The sequence below is a fragment of the Cetorhinus maximus genome, chromosome 2, assembly GCF_964194155.1.
Source record: "Cetorhinus maximus chromosome 2, sCetMax3.hap1.1, whole genome shotgun sequence".
NCBI lineage: Eukaryota > Metazoa > Chordata > Chondrichthyes > Lamniformes > Cetorhinidae > Cetorhinus > Cetorhinus maximus.
In genome coordinates, this window is record NC_135880.1 from 183,992,949 (window position 1) to 184,013,053 (window position 20,105).

General features: G+C 46.1%; 1 protein-coding gene across 1 annotated transcript in view; it reads left to right on the top strand.

The window, feature by feature from the left end:
- LOC144668435 (ADAMTS-like protein 1) overlaps nt 1–20,105 on the top strand; it is a 746,250-nt gene that overhangs the window by 124,728 nt on the left and 601,417 nt on the right. Inside the window, exon 2 of the mRNA XM_078530487.1 lies at nt 813–929. Coding sequence (XP_078386613.1) covers nt 813–929 — 117 coding nt within the window. The remainder of the gene's footprint in view (nt 1–812; nt 930–20,105) is intronic.

The following is a 20,105-nucleotide window of genomic DNA, read 5'->3' on the forward strand; positions in this document are numbered from 1 at the left end:
GGAAAGCAAAACCATCCCGAAAACACCTCCTTTTAGTTGAATGTCATGACATAGCAACATTTCATTCTCCTCCATTTGTGCTGAAACACTGTGGACTCTCAGATATTGTACTTACTGGCCTGTTGCACTATTAAGTGGATATGATTGTGGTCAAACAAATGAGCTTCCGGTAACCTGAAATTCTGGCAGAGCGGTTATTCGGAAACTGTCTTACAAACCAGGGGAAAAATTAGGAGTCCACTTCCTTCCCAGATTGGAAGAGCAACATAAAACAATTTAAAACTGATGTGAGGCTGTTGCAAATGTGCCAAGTTTTTAAACATACAAAGATACCTTCTCTTGTGTTTCATGTGCCATTTGTACTCCCACTTGACTGATGTAGTGGCTGGGTCAAAATATGAACATACGAATTAGGATCAGGAGTAGGCCATTCGGCCCCTCAAGCCTGCTCCACCATTCAATAAGATCAAGGCTGATCTGATAGTGGCCTCACCTCCACATTCATACCTCCCCCCCAATAACCTGGAACTCCCTTCCTAACAGCACTGTGTGGGTGTCCCGACACCACATGGACTGCAGCGGTTCAAGGTGGCAGCTCACCACCACCTTCTCAAGGGCAACTAGGGATGGGCAATAAATGTTGGCCCAGCCAGCGAAGCCCACATCCCAAGAACGAATAAAAACAAAAGCAGCTGTGCCATCTTAAAACAAAGAGCAGGTTATTGATAATTGGGAGTTTGAAGTAGGAGATGTTAAAGACTGATTAGTACCAAAATAAAACATTAATCCTTTGTTAAATATTTTGATTGCAGGCACTTGCAGTTCTGGTAGAAGGAGCAGAGTTTCTTCCTGAATTCACGTTAATCCGGAGGGAAAGCTATCCCGAAGAGTCTCTGGGAGACAGCTTAAACCACAAATCTGACGATCAGGTTAGCAACTGGGGCATAGTATACACACACGCTACTGCAAACTCCAGTAAATATTAAAATGTGGTCTTGTCTGTATTTTTTTTGTACGTCTTGCACGTTGAAAGTATTATGAGCTGGTTAATGAACTTCTCCCCAGCTACCATTAATGCCAACTTGTGTTTGATCAGCCTGAACCACAGTCCTGTAGACATTGTTCTCTCCACTCTCCCCCTGTCTATGGTGGAATGTTCCTGTAAGGTGTAGTCTAAGTGAGAATCAATCAGATTCATCCAACCAAGGAAAGCAAGTTTGAGTGTTAGGCTGCTTGCAAACTTAAATGAAAAGTGATTGCTGGAATGCTTGAGCTAGCTGGCAGTCCAAAACAGAACAATTTCTTCCAGCAAATTTCTGTCTTAGGAATGCAGTTCTATCATTCTTATCAGTTTAACATACATTCCGTTGTCAATCAAGACTTTTTTTTTGAATTCTTTGCATTTGATTTCATTTTTCATGGACCATGGAAGAGTTATTTCGACAGTAGAATTGAAAATGCTGCCTTGTAGAGCCTAACACAAAAGCAATGATGCATGAATTGATGCAAGATTGTTGGATGAGAATTGCAAATATTTCCCTGCTGAAGAAAAGTCTCCATGACAATTGTTGACTGTTTTGTTCAAAGTGGTAATAAAGTAAAATGAGGCAACATAGCAAATTGATAACTTGCCCTTCACCTTCCCGGGGGTTACCATTGACCAGAAACTGAACTAGATTAGCCATATAAATAATGTGGCTACAAGAGCAGGTCAGAGACAGGGAATTCTGCGGTGAGTAACTCACCTCCTGACTCCCCAAAGCCTGTCCACCATCTACAAGGCACAAGTCAGGAGTGTGATGGAATACTCTCCACTTGTCTGGGTGAGTGCAGCTCCCACAACACTCAAGTACGTCGACACCATCCGGACAAAGCAGTCCACTTAATCGTCATCCATCAACTTAAACATTCACTCACTCCACCGCTGATGCACAGTGGCAGCAGTGTGTACTATGTACAAAATGCACTGCAGAAACTCACCAAGTCTCCTTTGACAGCACCTTCCAAACCTTCAACCCTTATCATTGAGAAGGACAAGGGCAGCAGACACATGGGACGACCACCTGGAACTTCCCCTCCAAGCCACTCACCATCCTGACTTGGAAATATATTAACCATTCCTTCACGTCGCTGGGTCAAAATCCTGGAACTCCCTCCCTAACAGCACTGTGGGTGTACCTACACCACATGGACTGCAGCAGCTCAAGAAGGCAGCTCACCACCACCTTCTCAAGGGCAACTCAGGATGGACAATAAATGCTGGCCCAGCCAGCGATGCCCACATCCCATAAAAAAATTAAAAAGTGGGTTGTAAGCCTTTTTACGCTATTATGTAACATAGGTAAGAAAGCAGACGTTTCCTGGGAATATTATGCATCAGCTTCTGGTACCATATTTCTTTCTATTCTATGTTTTGAGTATTTATTAAACTGTTTGTAACCCTATATTATATGTTTATAAACTATGTTTGACTTAATGGGGTTAAATTCATCGAGAGCGGTCAGTCCTTTTTGCCCTTTGTCCAATTTAGTAGAAAACGAAATTGAGAGTGATGTAGGGCTAGCTGTCAATTTGCTATCAGTGATCTTGTGTCACCGCCCAAGACAGGTTTTGCCTCCAATGGGTATCGAACTGTCCAGTATGCAGGGAAGAAATAATGGACAGGAATTTTACTGACTTGACACTGGACTAACTACCAGTCATAGAAGTCCATAAACTAATGAACTAATTGAACATGAAGTCAGGATTTGTCTTTGAATTGTTTGATCAGCCCCAGTATTTCAGGTGTGAGTTTTCAGCACTGGAGATGTTAAGGAATCCACTTAAAAATAGAATTCTCATGGTCCATCCATCTGTACTAAGTGGAAACCGATCCAGTTTTTCAGCTAACCTTTCTGGGACTGGGATAGTTTGATGTCCACATTTCTGCTTATTGTTGTTGTAGGAAGCTGCAGTGGGAATTTGAATAAAAGGCCACACTGATGTGATCAATACATTATTTACGCTTCTGACTACACGTCCCTTCCCGCACCTTCACCAGATCAGGAGAAAATGCCTGCATGTGAGCAGCCATGAGATCTTTGCAGTGATACAAACTTGTCATTTAACATGAACATGAGATTCAGTGACTAATAGGGTCTCTTTGTCTTCTCAGTCACTGTTCTCAATTGATGAAACCATCAAATCCACCCCAAAACATTTTTCTATGTCAACCTTCAAATAATATCTTTCAGTGAACTGTCTGAAGTTTGCTATTTAAATGATGTTCCAGAGATTAAGTTTCGGTTATGTGGGCTGAGTGTGTATCTGTAATCAGATAATTTTCTTCAGTTCTTGGCAAGAAATGTTTAATATTTGAGCAGAATTGGAGAAAAGGGATGACATTTTTATAAAGAGCTACAACTGATATAAGCCAGAGATTCTCAAACTTTACTTAGTGTGTAGACCCTCCCAGAGCTACCAGCTGCCCGTGTATCCCTATCAACATTTTAATATTTTAACCCCTTTCATGTCCAAGCATTGTACAAAATGTACAAATCATAATACACACGTGTAACTTAAACAATGGCTTGATAGTATTACTCACCATTAATGTAACAGACGAGGCTGTGTGTTAAGCACAAGCGCATAATGTTTGGAGTGACAGGTGATAGTCTTAATCGTTAAGTTTTTTAAAATTCTTTGACAGGATGTGTGTATCACTGGCCAGGCCAGCATTTATTGCCCATCCTTAATTGCCCTTGAGAAGGTGATGGTGAGCTGCCTTCTTGAACCGCTGCAGTCCATGTGGTGTAGGTACACCCGCAGTGCTGTTAGGAAGGGAGGTCCAGGATTTTGACCCAGCGACAGTGAAGGAACGGCGATATATTTCCAAGTCAGGATGGTGAGTGGCTTGGAGGGGAACTTCCAGGTGGTGATGTTCCCATCTATCTGCTGCCCTTGTCCTTCTAGATGTTAGAGGTCATGGGTTTGGAAGGTATTGTCAAAGAAAACTTGGTGAGTTGCTGCAGTGCATCTTGTAGATGGTATACACTGCTGCTACTGTGCATCGGGGTGGAGGGAATGAATGTTTAAGGTGGTGGTTATCCACTCAAAGGCATTGACAATACTTTGATTTAATTCCAATGAGTGATGAAAATCTATTTTCACACAACAAAATTTTAAAAGGAACATTGGTTGAAACTCAATCTTGAGTTTGCCTTCAGTTGAGACGGTCAGGACAAGTGCGTGGAATGGACAAATGTGTTAAAAGGTGAATCCAGCTATTAAAGTTTTACTGCGTATAGATTACACCTCTGCTGCCAGTTTCACCTAAATCTAGGAAGACAGAAATGCCAGTTTAAACTAAATGTACCATTAGTAATTAATTATTAATAATTAAGGCACCACTCTAATTTTGATCACCCGCCCTATTTGACCTTTCCCAGAAAGATCCAAAGTTCAAGAATGTTGAGGGATTTTTTTTCCCAGAAGTAAATTTACCCCATGTGGGTTTCAGTAAGTGCAATTCTCAGCACCGTCGTTCAGTCTTGTAACCACTTCATCAGCAAATCACACCACCTCTGCTTTTTAAGGGAGCTTTTCTCTTCCTCCAGATACATTATTTTTAATGCATTCTATCGCGTTTAGCATCAAACACATCTGAAAATAGGATTGCTTACGCAGTTGCTTTGAATGTTTTGTTTCTCTGGATATTAACATTTTAGATTACAAATGTTGAACATATTAATGATGCGGTGTTTCTTGGTCAAGTTGTGCATTTCAGATTTAAAGTGGGATCAGTGCAGACTTAATAACACCCGTCAGCTTTACTGTATCAGACAACCTCTAAACTTAGTGACAGCGAATCAAGATTTTCTCAATAAAATGGCTTCCTTAAAAAAGTAAAATAATTTGAACTCCTCCAAAAAGAAACTAGTATAAAAGTCAAAATTAGCAACTTGAAAGATAGCAGAAAGGGCACTACAAAGGCAGAGGAAATCTTGGGCAACAAGAAGCGAAGGTTTCTTTTTAAAAGCTGACATATTAACCCAAAGCATATTCCAGTACATTTGTAATCTGCCTCCACTGCCTCCTATAGTGTCTGGCCTGTAATGACCTTGGTAATAATTTTAACTGCAAGTCTTTCTATTCATTTTAAACACATTTAATAAAGCAATTGGCAACTCCACTTACCAAAAAGATTAAACCAATGAAATGCTGCTAACAAACCCTGAGAACCATTTTGTTTAACTGCCCACAGTGTTGTTAATGTTGGGCACTGAGAGTTTGCAGCTCCTAATGTAACGCTAATTCCCACATTACAGTGAAACAGGAGTAAACAGAAAACAGGAGTGCGGGTGAGAGTGGAGGGGGTGTGTAAGAGAATCCACCATTGGACAATTTCTCCCACAAACCCCTCCCACCCAAAGATGTCTTGTGTAGCCTTTGGGATACATGGACATGGAACCCCTGACAGTTTTGCCATCATTGCAACTGTAAAAACCAAGCCATAGCTGTATGTCTTTCTCAAATTAAGATTAGATGTGACCTGCCAATCCTATCAAGCTCCTTCCCCCAGCAAGTCAATGGTTAGTTTGCAACTCGGTATTGTTAGATTTTTCTGATTATTCTGCACTGTTTGCACTAAACGCTTCTGGTAATTTCTACAGTGTTTTGGCTTATCATGAGGTAGATTTCTGCTTTCTGTCTCCTTCCTTTCTTGAATAGAGGAGTTACATTTGCTATTTTCCAATCTGATGGGATCTTTCCAGAATCTAGGGGCAGGAATTTTCGCTGAGTGGCCGGGTATGCGCCTGACCCACTCTAGCGCAAAATGACCCTGGGACAGTGAGTGGGTGGAGCACCTACCACATGGATCACCACACTGCAGGAGATCCCAGGATGTGGATCCTCACACTGCAGGAGATACCAGGATGTGGATCCTCACACTGCAGGAGATCCCAGGATGTGGATCCTCACACTGCAGGAGATCCCAGGACGTGGATCCTCACACTGCAGGAGATCCCAGGATGTGGATCCTCACACTGCAGGAGATCCCAGGATGTGGATCCTCACACTGCAGGAGATCCCAGGACGTGGATCCTCACACTGCAGGAGATCCCAGGATGTAGATCCTCACACTGCAGGAGATCCCAGGATGCGGATCCTCACACTGCAGGAGATCCCAGGATGTGGATCCTCACACTGCAGGAGATCCCAGGACGTGGACCCTCACACTGCAGGAGATCCCAGGATGTGGTTCCTCACAGTGCAGGAGATCCCAGGACGCAGATCCTCACACTGCAGGAGATCCCAGGATGTGATCCTCACACTGCAGGAGATCCCAGGATGTGGATCCGCACACTGCAGGAGATCCCAGGATGCAGATCCTCACACTGCAGGAGATCCCAGGATGCGGATCCTCACACTGCAGGAGATCCCAGGATGCGGATCCTCACACTGCAGGAGATCCCAGGATGTGGACCCTCACACTGCAGGAGATCCCAGGATGTGGATCCTCACACTGCAGGAGATCCCAGGATGCGGATCCTCACACTGCAGGAGATCCCAGGACATGGATCCTCACACTGCAGGAGATCCCAGGACGTGGATCCTCACACTGCAGGAGATCCCAGGATGTGGATCCTCACACTGCAGGAGATCCCAGGATGTGGATCCTCACACTGCAGGAGATCCCAGGACATGGATCCTCACACTGCAGGAGATCCCAGGATGCGGATCCTTACACTGTAGGAGATCCCAGGATGTGGATCCTCACACTGCAGGAGATCCCAGGACGTGGATCCTCACACTGCAGGAGATCCCAGGATGCGGATCCTTACACTGTAGGAGATCCCAGGATGTGGATCCTCACACTGCAGGAGATCCCAGGATGTGGATCCTCACACTGCAGGAGATCCCAGGATGTGGATCCTCACATTGCAGGAGATCCCAGGATGCGGATCCTCACACTGCAGGAGATCCCAGGATGTGGATCCTCACACTGCAGGAGATACCAGGATGTGGATCCTCACACTGCAGGAGATCCCAGGACATGGATCCTCACACTGCAGGAGATCCCAGGATGTGGATCTTCCAGCTGCAGGTGGTTGGCTGTGTGAGGCACTGTTGGGTGGCAGTGGTCTGTGCTGGGGAGCAATTAGACTGGGAGGAGGGGAATGAAGAGGTGGGGTGGGTGTGGAGGCCTGTGGGGGTGCGTGGGTGTTTGGGGCTGATATGGGCAAGAGATGCTTGGGGGGGGTCATGAAATGGGTGGGGTGGTTTATGGAGTGGGAGGCTGAGAAGGACTGTGGTGGGTGCTGGGTGGTGTGCAGGTGTGAATGGACAAGGGGGGACCAAGAGGGGAAAGGGGTTCAGAGGGAGGGTTCCCTGGTGGTAACTGAAGGGCATACTGAGGGAATTGTTGATAAGAAGAGATGGTGACGGTTAAAGGGGGCAATGGGAGCCATTACGTTGAGAGGGTGAGGGCTCGGCGATGACACGTGAAGGAACACTGAGGGTTGTTGGAGGGGACATGGAAGTAAAACCGGATTCTGGGGGCCTGCAGAATGAGGGGTGGGGGGGCATGTCTATTGCCACAGGGGTGGGCTCCTTGGTAAGGGAGGGGATGTGAACATTTACCTGCACAGGACAGAAGGTGATTGGGGAGGGTTGTAGGGTCACTGTGAGGAGGTCAATGGTCACATCAGGAGGGTCAATAGTTAGGGGGGTGAGGGTGTGGGTCGCAGGGGGAGTTTGGAAGATGTTGAACTTTGACCTGAAAAGTTTCACACACCATGGCCGCTCTCAGCTATCCAGAGTCTTGGGCTGGAGATCTCGAGATGCTGCATGGGAGTTGGGTCATTGGGGGGTGAGCGGAGCAGCAGCTCAAGGACAACTGAAGGGGATTCCCAGCCTGGAGTATTTACACTGTTAGGGCATCGGGACAGATGAGAGTGTGAAGGCCAAAGGCTCAGGGTGTGAGGGAGGCTTCTTACGCACGGCTCACAAGGGCCCTGGCAAAGATCCTTTGCCTCCCTGCACATGCCTGATTCCGGGGGACAGAGACCCAGCCTGGGGTGTCCCCCTGAAGATGGTGGGATGGGGGTGGGGGGCACAGGCTTAATGAATACGAATTGCAATTAAACCACATCAGATCTCATTAAAGTGCAAGTGAGCTGTATTTATAAACGTGTGATAAGTTTAACAATCATAGTGCACCCGGGCAACCACTTGTGAAATCAAAACTTCTTAATCTTTCATTCCCCACCACCTCTTCTCGGTGCTGCCCTGACATCTGCAGCAGTGGGGGAGGGTGGGGGGGTGGGGGGTGGGGTGGCAGCCTGCTGTGGGGCAGCTGCTCCCTCTGCAGTCACAGAGAACAAAGGTGAAGAGGTCACAGGCAAGCAGGGTTCCGAAGGGCAGGACGCCCTCAGAGAGTTCTGAGTGCAGGTCCCAGGGATGACCAACAGCCACTCCTCCTCCTTTTGGGTGCCCAAGGGCCCTTGCCTGATTCCCTGAGGAGAAGGGACACATGGAGAGAGGTCAATATGACCCATCCCTCTTGCATAGCCACAAAAAGATCTCACCCAAGGTTACAGCGGTGGAGTGCAGGTCTGCATGCATCTTTGGCAGAAACTGGGTGTTCTGCCTGATGAGTTTGCCTATGGCGTTTGCCATCCTCCCCATGGGGACCTCCATGCATGCACAGGTTGGAACCACTTCATCAGAGGGCAGGCAGACAGACTTCTCACCTCATGTGCCACTCTGTTGAGGGGCCTCTGTCACCTCTGCCTGATGTTTCCTCGCCTCTTGTAACATTTCCAGCATCTGGTGCAGGGTTGATCCCAGAGGCTCATCATCCGACTCGATGTTGCAGATGCCTCTTCCCCAGCAGTCCTCTGAGTGCCAGTGAGCTTGACTGACCCTGCGTCCTCCTGCCACAACACGTGTCCATGCGGTGACCACCAGAGTGTGAGACAGTACCTGAATGAGATCGAGCACCCACTGAGGTGTGTGCCTCTGGCCTGCTGGAGGGTGAAAGTGCTGCTGTGACGGCTCTACAGCTTCACTTTTCCCCCCTCGGTCCAGCTGTGGGCTGGAGGTATTGCTGGTGTTATGGAGATATTAATGTTATTGGAAATTATTCTAAATTGGACTTGTAGTAGGGTCTGTGTCTGTGGGTGTGGGTTTGTGTGTCTGAATTGGATTAAAGCCAGCTCATCTGGGTGTTTTGAAGTACAGTAGTTTTGAGAGGTTAAACAGTAAGGTAAAGGGTACATTTGCATTTTGTTGAATAGAGCATTCAAATACTGGGGGTGAAATCTTGCACCGAGCTAGCAGACACCAAGCAATGTATTTATATTACTAATAAAATTGGTACTATGAAAGGGGTTTTATTGTTAGAAGAGGTGGAGTTCAAAGGGGTTGGTGATACAATGAGAATTTCCATTCAAAGGGAAGGGGGTCAGAGGCATGTGAGATTTAAGCAGCCTGTAAGCCCCACAACTGTCTCTGCAAAGGAAACAAATTGAAAGGAACCTCATTTTGAATTTGTAAGATAAAATGTGCTTTGCCTGATGTCTGTTTAAGTCTATGGGTTATTGTTGCCTTGGGGAAGATTTACCTGGAGTGATTCATTTGGGGATTTGTTTAATAGTTATTATAGCAGTAATTTGTAGACATGTGTATGTGTTTAATATCTTGTTAAATCAAGAAATGTTTAACTTAAATTTATATAAAAAACCTCTTGAGGCTTGGTGGTTTCATTTCTGAATTCAGTGCTGTTTCTCAAACATACCAATTGAAAATATAGGTTATGACAGTTGTTTACCCTCTGGGATTTAAACAGCTCGGCCTTTACCAACTGCTGTGAGAGAGCACTGGACAGGGCCTCCTCTTCTGCCCTCCCCCTCTTCCTGCTGGCATTTGTAAGTGAGAGAGGAGAGAGCGAGTGAGCTGCCTCTAATATGGAGGAACGCATGACCCTTAAGTTTCTATGTGACTACATTACGCATGGAACCTTACTGCACGGAGGGTGCCCACCAACTCTGCATCTGCACAGACTCAGCCCAGCTCCCCCCACCAGCCAGCTTGGATGCCTGCTCCTCAAACTCAGTGAGGTTCTTCAGTTCAGACCGACCCACTCCTGTCTTCTCTCTCTCTCTTTCTCCTGTTGTGTTGTACCTTTTCCTGCACAAAGGGAGAAGATGGGGTTGAGAGAAATTGGGTTTCTGGTATCTTTCTCATGCATCCAGTCTTACAAAGAGCCCGCTGGATTGTGTGCCATGTGATTGATGCACTGCAGGTCGCCCACAAGGGTTCAGGGGCAGCACCCTCCAGAGCGGTGAGTCCACACAGATAGAAGGATAAGGCTCACAGAGACATGTCATTAGCAATGCTTGCTGGTGGCCTCAACGCTTAACCCCCTCACCCCAACCCCCACCCACCCAGGCAGTATCTGAGCTCCCTGTGTGGGAGGGTCAAGGACCCACAGTCGCCTCTCCACCTGTAGACTAGATGGAGTGCAGTGGGTCTATGAGGCATCACCTTATCACATTGAGTAGCTCTTTAATGCATGGGCCACATGAATAGTGCCATGGCCACGGAGGCCCATGTCCCCTCTACCATTCAGTGAGGTGAGTGTGAGCAGTTAAGGGTTCGCTTACCCTGATGGAGTGGATGAGGTTATTCATCTGTCTCCGGTCCTGTAGGGCAGTCTGCTGGTGGAGACCATCCTGGTGACTTCCTCCCATGCAGGGCTGGTCACATGGCTTGGCCTCCTCCTTCTATCCTCGGGGGAAAAGGATGCCCCTCCTGGCCTCCACTGTGTCCAGGGAAACGACGCTGAATCTGGGGGGCCAGAGCTCCCTGGGATCGGGGGTGGGGGGTGGCGGAGCGGTGCGGGGGGGGCACCTCCTCCTTCCACAGCGGGTTCAGGACAAAGAAACTGATGTCTATGCAACTTTTAAAGATAGCGCCCAGATATGGAGGCGGGGTGTGTGTCATCCAGCCTGCCCCAGCTAGGCCCAGAATGGAAAATTCCGGCCTATGGAACAGAGTCAAAGTCCAACTTGTCTGGAGGAAAAGATCTTCAAAGTTATTCCCAAGGGTAAAACACCCACGCTGGGATCAGCCCAGATGTCAGGTAAGTTTACATTACAGTTTCTCTTGCCATGCAATCCTCCATTATTGTAAAGGTAATTAGAAAATCACGGTGCAGAACTGTAACTTAAGCAGCTGCCAAGAATGGTCTTTTAAAGTAATTCAGACAATGATCCATGGTTGTACTGCACCTGCTTCTGTAAACCCCATCAAAAATGTCTGTCTTCAGTTCGGCAGAGAGTGTGCTTATAACTAATAGTTTGTAGATTGTCCCTTGTTGTGTCCACAATGGTTGGGCTTGTCCTGCTCTATTCCAGCTATTGCAGAGGCCAGAACCATAATGGAAGGAATTAACAAGGAACTCGGGGCCAGAAATCTAGTGCTGAGCTGAGTCGTCATCTGGAGACATGGAAAGACATCTATTCAGGCAGAAAGGTCTGCAACCTAGGGACTGGAAGGCTGTTCACCTTCTGTCACTTCCTGTGAAAGGCAAGCATCCCAAACATGAGATGACATCTCCTTCACCATTTCTGCCAACTCCAGCATGATGCCACCGCCAAACACATCTTCCCCTCATCCCCCTGTCAGCATTTTGAAGGGACCATTTCCTCTGGGACACCCTGGTCCACTCCTCCATCACCCCCAACTCCTCATCTCCCTCCCACGGCACCTTCCCATGCAATTGAAGAAGGCGTAACATCTGCCCCTTTACCTTCTCCCTCCTCACTGCCCAAGGGTCCAAACACTCCTTCCAGGTGAAGCACTGCTTTATTTGCACCTCCTTCAATTTAGTCTACTGCATTCGCTGCTCCCAATGTGGTTTCCTCTACATTGGAGAGACCAAACGCAGACTGGGTGACCGCTTTGCGGAACACCTTCGGTCTGTCCACAAGCATGACCAAGACCTCCCTGTCGCTTGCCATTTCAACACTCCACCCTGCTCTCATGCCCACATGTCCGTCCTTGGCCTGCTACATTGTTCCAGTGAAGCTCAACACAAACTGGAGGAACAGCACCTCATCTTCTGATGAGGCACTTTACAGCCTTCTGGACTTAACATTGAGTTCAACAACTTCAGACCATGAACTCTCTCCTCCATTTTGATTTTTTTCTCAACCCCCTTCCCCCACAGGTCCAGTCTGTAGTTTGTTTCTGTATTTTGCTTTCACAGAGCGCTGACTCTTATTCTGCTATTAACACATTCTGCTTTCTGACCTTCATGCCACTATTAGCACCTTCCTTAGACTTTAACACTATCATCACCGCTCCCTTTGTCTTGTGTCCATGACATCTTTGTGAAATCTCTCCTCAGCTCCCACCTATCCCTGACCTTCTATGTTGCTCTATCTGCTCCACCCCCTCTTAAACACTATAAAATCCATCACATTTCTATTTCTCCTTAGCTCTGATGAAGAGTCACACGGACTCGAAATGTTGACTCTGTTTCTCTCTCCACAGATGCTGCCAGACCAGCTGAGTTTTTATCTCGAACATGGGGGAGAATTTTCCCCCCTGTCATGGGGGTTGTGTGGGGGCGGGTAGGGGTGGGCACGGACCTGTTAGGTGCCCCTGATTGGATCTGCGCCGCCATTTTACATGGGCGGGCCAATTAAGGCCCCCCCTAGCGTGACGTGTGCCCAGAAGTGCTGAGCACTCCTTGTGCGGGCAGGTTTCGGGTCGGGGGGATTCTCTGAGTCGGGGCCTGTGCTCCTTCGCGCATGTGCACGGAAGAGCACAGAAATCTCCCTTAAAAAGCTGAATAAATTTGATGAAAAAACTTTTAAGACATGTCCCCTTATGTGACAGTGTCACATGAGCTGGGACATGTCAATGAATTTTGAAAAATTTTTTAATTCAATTTTTAAACACTTCATGAAGCCTCATCCCACCCGTGGATGAAATTCCATGAAAAATGTGAAGGCTGCCTGGGCTCTTCACCTGCCCGATAACCTTAAAGTTGGATGGGCAGCTCACTTAATTAGTTTAATTAGTTTTTAAATGGCCTTAAGAGGCCTTTGACAGTTTGGCGGGCGTGCAGCCGAGTTGGCTGTGCACCCACCGAACTGAAAATCTAAATGATGCGCGGTGACATCGGGACACACGCCCAATGTCAGCGTGAGTCATTTTATGCGTCGGCGAGTGGGCCCCGCCCCTGCTCACTGACCCGGAAATTTCTGCCCATGATGTAGGCTCTGCACCAGTAGATGAGATGCAGAAGATAGTCTTTTCACTCCACCTCACCAACATTTGCTATTTCCACTCTCCTGTTTGATTGGATTTTCTATTCTATCATGTATTTCATCAACATCCTCCGGATGTTTGCTTGTGGACGTATATACCTGATGATTGTAATATCCACTGATTTAGTTTCATTAGCATCAGCCTATCTCAATTGTATTTCACTTCATTCGCACAGTCAGCATCTTCCTTTTCTAGCACTAAGGCCACTCCTCTTTCCTTTTCTTCTCCTCCTGAGTATATCATTCTCATTTCATTGCTCATGAAGTCACCTTCTCCTGTCCACCGCATTTCACATAACCCTGGGATGTTTAATTCCTCTTTTCCTTAAATGCTTTGTAGATTTTGAAAAAGCATTTGATGGGGTTGGCTGGATTAAGCTCTTGAGAGTGAAGTGCTGAAAGACATTGGAACAGACTAGAGAGATCGATGACTCATAAGAAATCTGTACATGGGACAAACAGCAACAGTGAGAGTAGCCAATGAGGAGTTAGAACCAAGTGTAATTGGAAGAGGAGTTTGACAAGGTTGTTGTTTATCACCAGTCCTCTTCAATGTCCATGCAGAAGCAATGATCAAAGAAGCATTTGAAGACACAGAATCTGGTGCGAAGATTGGGGCTGGGGGGGCTGATGGATGATGACGCGGGTTAGATTTGTAGATGACCAAGCACTTGTAACAAGCACAGAATAAAGATTCCAAGAACTAGTAGATAGAGCTCAAGCCTCCAGTACTATTGTCAGAATATTGTCAGGCCCCATAATCTTTGCCACTTCTTGATATCACATGGAATGGTATCGATGAAAACAATGATCTAATTAGGGAACTGCTACAGGAGAAAAGTACAGTATATGGAGCATGGCTGGGAAATAAAGCCTCGTCTGCTGCTAAGAAATCACTCCTGGAGAGTAAAAGAAACCTGCGACAGAAGCTGTGGGGATACAAGACACATGGTGGACCAAACAAGCCAGAGAGATTGAAGTCTATGCTGATCAGCACAACATGAGGAATTTCTATAACACCCTGAAAACTGTGTATGGCCCTCCCACACATGGCCCTCCAGCACATGGCCCTCCAGCACATGGCCCTCCGGCACATGGCCCTCCGGCACATGGCCCTCCCGCACATGGCCCTCCCGCACATGGCCCTCCCGCACATGGTCCTCCTGCACATGGTCCTCCCGCACATGGTCCTCCCCACATGGTCCCCCCGCACATGGTCCTCCCGCACATGGTCCTCCCGCACATGGACCTCCCGCACATGGTCCTCCCGCACATGGCCCTCCCGCACATGGTCCTCCCGCACATGGTCCTCCACACATGGCCCTCCACACATGGCCCTCCACACATGGCCTTCCCGCACATGGCCCTCCACACATGGCCCTCCCGCACATGGCCCTCCCGCACATGGCCCTCCCGCACATGGCCCTCCCGCACATGGCCCTCCCGCACATGGTCCTCCCGCACATGGTCCTCCCGCACATGGTCCTCCCGCACATGGTCCTCCCGCACATGGTCCTCCTGCACATATTCTCAGTGCTGAGGGGGAATCTCTGACGGACAGCACAGTCAACAAGGAGCGCTGGGCTGAGCACTTTAGGGGTGTGTTTAACCCCCATCCATTGTAAATGGGGTAGCTATAGACAAGCTTCCAGACTGGTCCAAATGTGAAAACCTGGACAGAAAACCCCCTGCCATGGAGGCTAACTAAGCCATCAGATCCCTAACCTCAAAGAAAGTTCCAGACTCAGACAGGATCCCTGGAGAAATTTACAAATTTGGGGACCCCAGCTCACCATCAAACTCTCCTAATTATATGATAGAATGTGGGGTTAACAAACCATTTCCTCAGGAATTCAAGGATAGTCATTGATTGTTGAATTGCACAAAAGAAAATGACAAAAATCTCTGCTTGACAACCACTGAGGAATGTGACTGCTTGTGGTAGCTGGTAAGATTCAAGCAAAGTTCTCACCAGACTGGTAAGCCATGCGGCAGAATGGGCACTGCCAGAAGCTCAACGTGGGCTCAGGAAAGGCAGGGCCACTTGTGACAGAATCTTCAACCTTCAGCAAATACAAGAGAAATACCTCGAACAACAGATGGGACTGTCCTATCTCTTTGCTGACCTGGCAAAGGCCTTTGACACAGTAAATAGAGAGGCCCTTGTGGAAAGTCTTAGCCAAACTTGGGTGTCCTGATTGAGCTGTAAATCTGATCGAGCAGTTTCACGATGGAGTGATAACCAGAGTCACCGTGGTGAATACACTGACCCCTTTAACATGTGAAGCAGGGATGTATCATGGCCACTGTGCTCTTTACTATAGTTTTTGCTGCCATGTTTTCTGGGGCATTTGATGGAAATGTTGATGGAATTTATGTCCAATTCAAAACAGCTGGCAATCTCTTCAACCTGAGAAGACTGAAACCCTGATCTAAGGTATGAGAGATGATGATAGGGGAATTGCTGCTTGCCAGTTACTGTGCCCTTGTGTCACACTGTGAACGGGTCCTTCAAAGCATCATGGAGTGTTTTTCAAAAGCGGCTGGTGACTATGTGCTAACCATCAGCTTAAGGAAGACCGAGATACTCCACAAATCGCCACCAAATTCTGACCGTACCCCACCTACTATAACTATTGATGGCACAACACTGCAGGCTGTGGATAACTTCACCTATCTTGGAAGCACCATCTCCACAAAGATCTGCATTGATAGCTAGGGCAAACAGAATTGCCGGAGAAGCTCAGCATCTGCCCATTATTGCAAGAGACTGTGGAGGAAATGAGGCATCAAATTTACTACAAAACTTGCTGTATACAAAGCTGTGGTAATACCTACCCTCCTAAATGTTCGTGAAACTTGGACTACCTACCCCAGACATTAAGCAGTTGGACAGGCTCCACACAAGATGCATTCAGAACATCATGGGTATGAAATGGATGGACTAAGTTCCCAATGCTGAAGTATTTCAAAGAGCAGGAATGTCTGGAATTGTTCTCCATTATAAATTCTCCTGTTTCTGACTGCAGGGGAGCCATATTTACTTTCACTAATCTTTTTCTTTTTACATATTTATAGAAGCTTTTACAGTCTGCTTTTATTTTCCTTGCAAGTTTACTCTAATATTCTATTTTTCCCATCGTAGCCAATCTCTTGATCCTCCTTTACTGAATTCTAAACTGCCCCCAATCCTCAGACTTGCTATTTTTTCCAGCAACTTTGTATGACTCCTCTTTGGATCTAATACTATCCTTAATTTCTTCTGTTAGCCATGGTTGGGCTGCTTTTCCTGTTGTGTTTTTGTGCTAGAAAGGAATGTATAACTGTTGCAATGCGTACATTCATTCCTTAACTATTAGCCATTGTCTATCCACCTTTAATGAAGTTCCCCAATCTATCTCATCCCAACTCACCCCTCATACCTTTGTAGTTTCCTTTGTTTAGATTTGGGACCCTAGTTTCAGATCAGACCACTTCACTTTCCAATCTAATGAAGAATTCCATCATATTATGATCACTTTTCCCTAAAGGACCCCACACAACAAGATTATTAGTTAACCGCTTCTCATTGCACAATACCAAATCTAGGATAGCCTGTTCCCTCGTTAGTTCCTCAACATACTGGTTTAAAAAAACATCTCATATGCAATCCAGGAATTCATCCGCCACAATATTATTGCTAATTTGCTTTGCCCAGTCTATATGCAGATTAAAGTCACTCATGATCACTGTAGCACCCTTGTTACATACATCTCTAATTTCCTGTTTAATGCCACCTCCTACCTTATCATTACTGTTTGGAGGTCTATAGACAACTCCCACTAATGTTTCCCACCCCTTGTTGCTTCTTAGCTCCACCCAGATTGATTCTACATCTAGGTTTTCTGACCCAATATCCTCTCTCCCTATCGCATTGATTTCATCCTAAACTAACAACCCTACCCCACCTCCTTTTCCTTTTTGCCTGTCTGTCTTAAATATCGAGTACCCTTGGATATTCAGTTCCCAGCCCTGGTCACCCTACAGCCATGTCTCTGTAATCACAATCATACTGTACCCATTTACATCGATTTGCGCTGTTAATTTGTCTACCTTATTGCAAATGCTCTGTGCATTCAGATACAGTGCCTTTAGACTTGTCTTTTTTTAAACATTTTTACACATTTTTGCACTATGGCCCTATTTGCTGCTGGCCCTTGTTTCTTCTGCCTTCCACTTTTGCTTTCTACTTTTCTATCTTTCAATTCTATCTTTGTTTCCCTCTCTTGTGGTTCCCCATTTAGTTTCCACCCCCCTCCCACTCTAGTTTAAACCCTCCCCCACATTACTAGTGAATACCCCTGTGAGGATATTGGTCCCAGTCCTGCTGGGGTGCAACCCATCCAGCTTGTACAGGTCCCATTTTTCCCAGAATTGGTCCCAATGCCTCAGGATTCTAAATCCCTCCCTCCTACACCATCTCTCCAGCTACGCATTCATCTGGTCTATTCTCCTATTCCTGATCTCACTGGCACGTGGCTGTTATCTTTAATAATGTAAACTTTACCTCTGTATAAGATTAGTGAAGGAGCTTTTTCATTCGTGACATTCTTGCAATTGAACTTAATGAAGAGAAATGAAGAAGAGAGGAAATCCATTGAAAAGGCAACTCGCAAAAACCCTATCCCTGACAAAAACCCTATCCCTGACAAAAACCCTATCCCTGACAAAAACAGCTGGTCAGATTCCTCAGTTCCAAAGGGATTTCTGTAGTTGTCCTTCTCTCCCCCACTGAGACAGAAGCAGCTGGCCAATTGTTTGCGATAGGGCTTCCACAAATGATAATACCTAATTGTGTTTCCCAAGCTGATTTTCTACCACTGAAAACAGAGGAAGCAACAATGGGGCTGGCTATAAATAATAATGAACAGCCCAGTGTTATGAACAGATAATCTGGCATCAGTCACCAAGAGAGGTATGAGTTACTTATCATTCTGAAGCATTTAGTCTCATACGATTAGGTGGAAAAAAGGATGGAAGTGAAAGGAAATCTTGCTGTAACAAGAACTCTTGAAAAATTGGCCTTTGGAATGAGAGAAAACTATTAGCAAGAGCCTAGAAAGAGCAATCTCCTGGCAACATGATCTGTTACAACTTTCATTCTAAGTGAATATGAATCAATAACAGAGAAAGCTACAACAGCGTTGAAGAGGGAAATTGTTGAGATACTTAAATGATTTAAGTTGACAACAAAAACTAATGATTCCATTAGGCTCAGAGGTAAGTGGGCATTTGAAAAAAGTTACAATTAATATTCTGTGACATTGGAGGGTATCAAATTTGCAGGTGTAATGTAATGGCAGGTCCACATCATTGTAATTATCACTAATACTTGATGACATCTCCTAATTTGTAACAAATGAAAATGCTCTCATGCTTGATATTGTCTCTTTGATCTGGCATTGCTACTATGGTATTACGTCACTTTTATCTGCACCTGCATATTGTTTGGAAAGTATGGAGTTTCAGTTCACCTCCCTTAGGTCCAAATCTATCCAGTCAAGAGTTCACTGTGATCACAATGTCACTCCTTAAGTACTGAGACAGCCACTGAATGTGTTTCTGGTTTGGTATTGCATAAAGAGAGAAAGAGACAGAAAGGGAGAGGCAGAGAGACAGACAGACAGAGACAGAGAGTGAGTTGTGACTTTGCATTTGACAACTGTAAGAAGTTTCAGTTCATGTTGACGAATTGGGTGATTCAAAGCTGCCATTGATATCAACCAGAGATTAAATCATTAGTTCTATTATAATAAAGTGTTGCTTATAATATAAGTTTTAAAAGCTTCATGTACTGACTGGTGCTGCCATCTAATTATTCCACCTTGTGTTTTAAATAGTTTGTGGGCATTAACCCTGATGGTGATTTTTAGTTGGAATTTTTCTGCATCAGGGTGGATACGTGTAGGTGTTGAGAAGTAGAATATTTCTAAGTTGGCATCATGTTCTGTCCAGCCACATACATTTACAATGTCCTCAACTGATCACCCTATGCACAGGTGTGATGGGCAGAATGGCCAGCTTCTGTCTTGTATTGTTCTGTGAATCCATGGCACCAATGGGGCATTTTCCATTTTCTCCACTAACACACTTGTGGTATCCCTGAGCTACAATGCAATTTAATGCCTATTTCTATCAAATTAGAGGGAGATCATCAAAATGATCACCGCAGTGTGTGCCATCTACAAGATGCACTGCAGGAATTCACTAAGGCTCCTTAGACAGCACCTTCCAAACCCACAACCACGTCCACTAGGAGGACAAGAGCAGCAGACACATGGGAACACCACCACCTGCAAGTTCCCCTCCAAGCCACTCACCATCCTGACTTGGAAATATATCGGCTGTTCCTTCACTGTCGCTGGGTCAAAATCCTGGAACTCCCTCCCTAACAGCACTGTGGATATACCTACACCACGTGGACTACGCTCACCACCACCTTCTCAAGGGCAACTAGGGATGGGCAATGAATGCTGGTGACACACACATCCCATAAATGAATAAAAGAAAGCTGCCAGGGTTTCCAGGGACGGCGTCGGCTCTTTGAAAATCTGCCCCCCCCCATTTTGTAAGAAGTAGGTAAAATGCCAGCTGCTTTATATATAACCTATGTGCAGCTAGGAAAGGCAGTCTTCCTTGCTGGTTCCAAAATGATTTTTTAAAAAATTCGTTCATGTGAGGTGAGCGTCATTGGCTAGGCCTGCATTTATTGCCCATAAGACCATAAGACGTAGGAGCAGA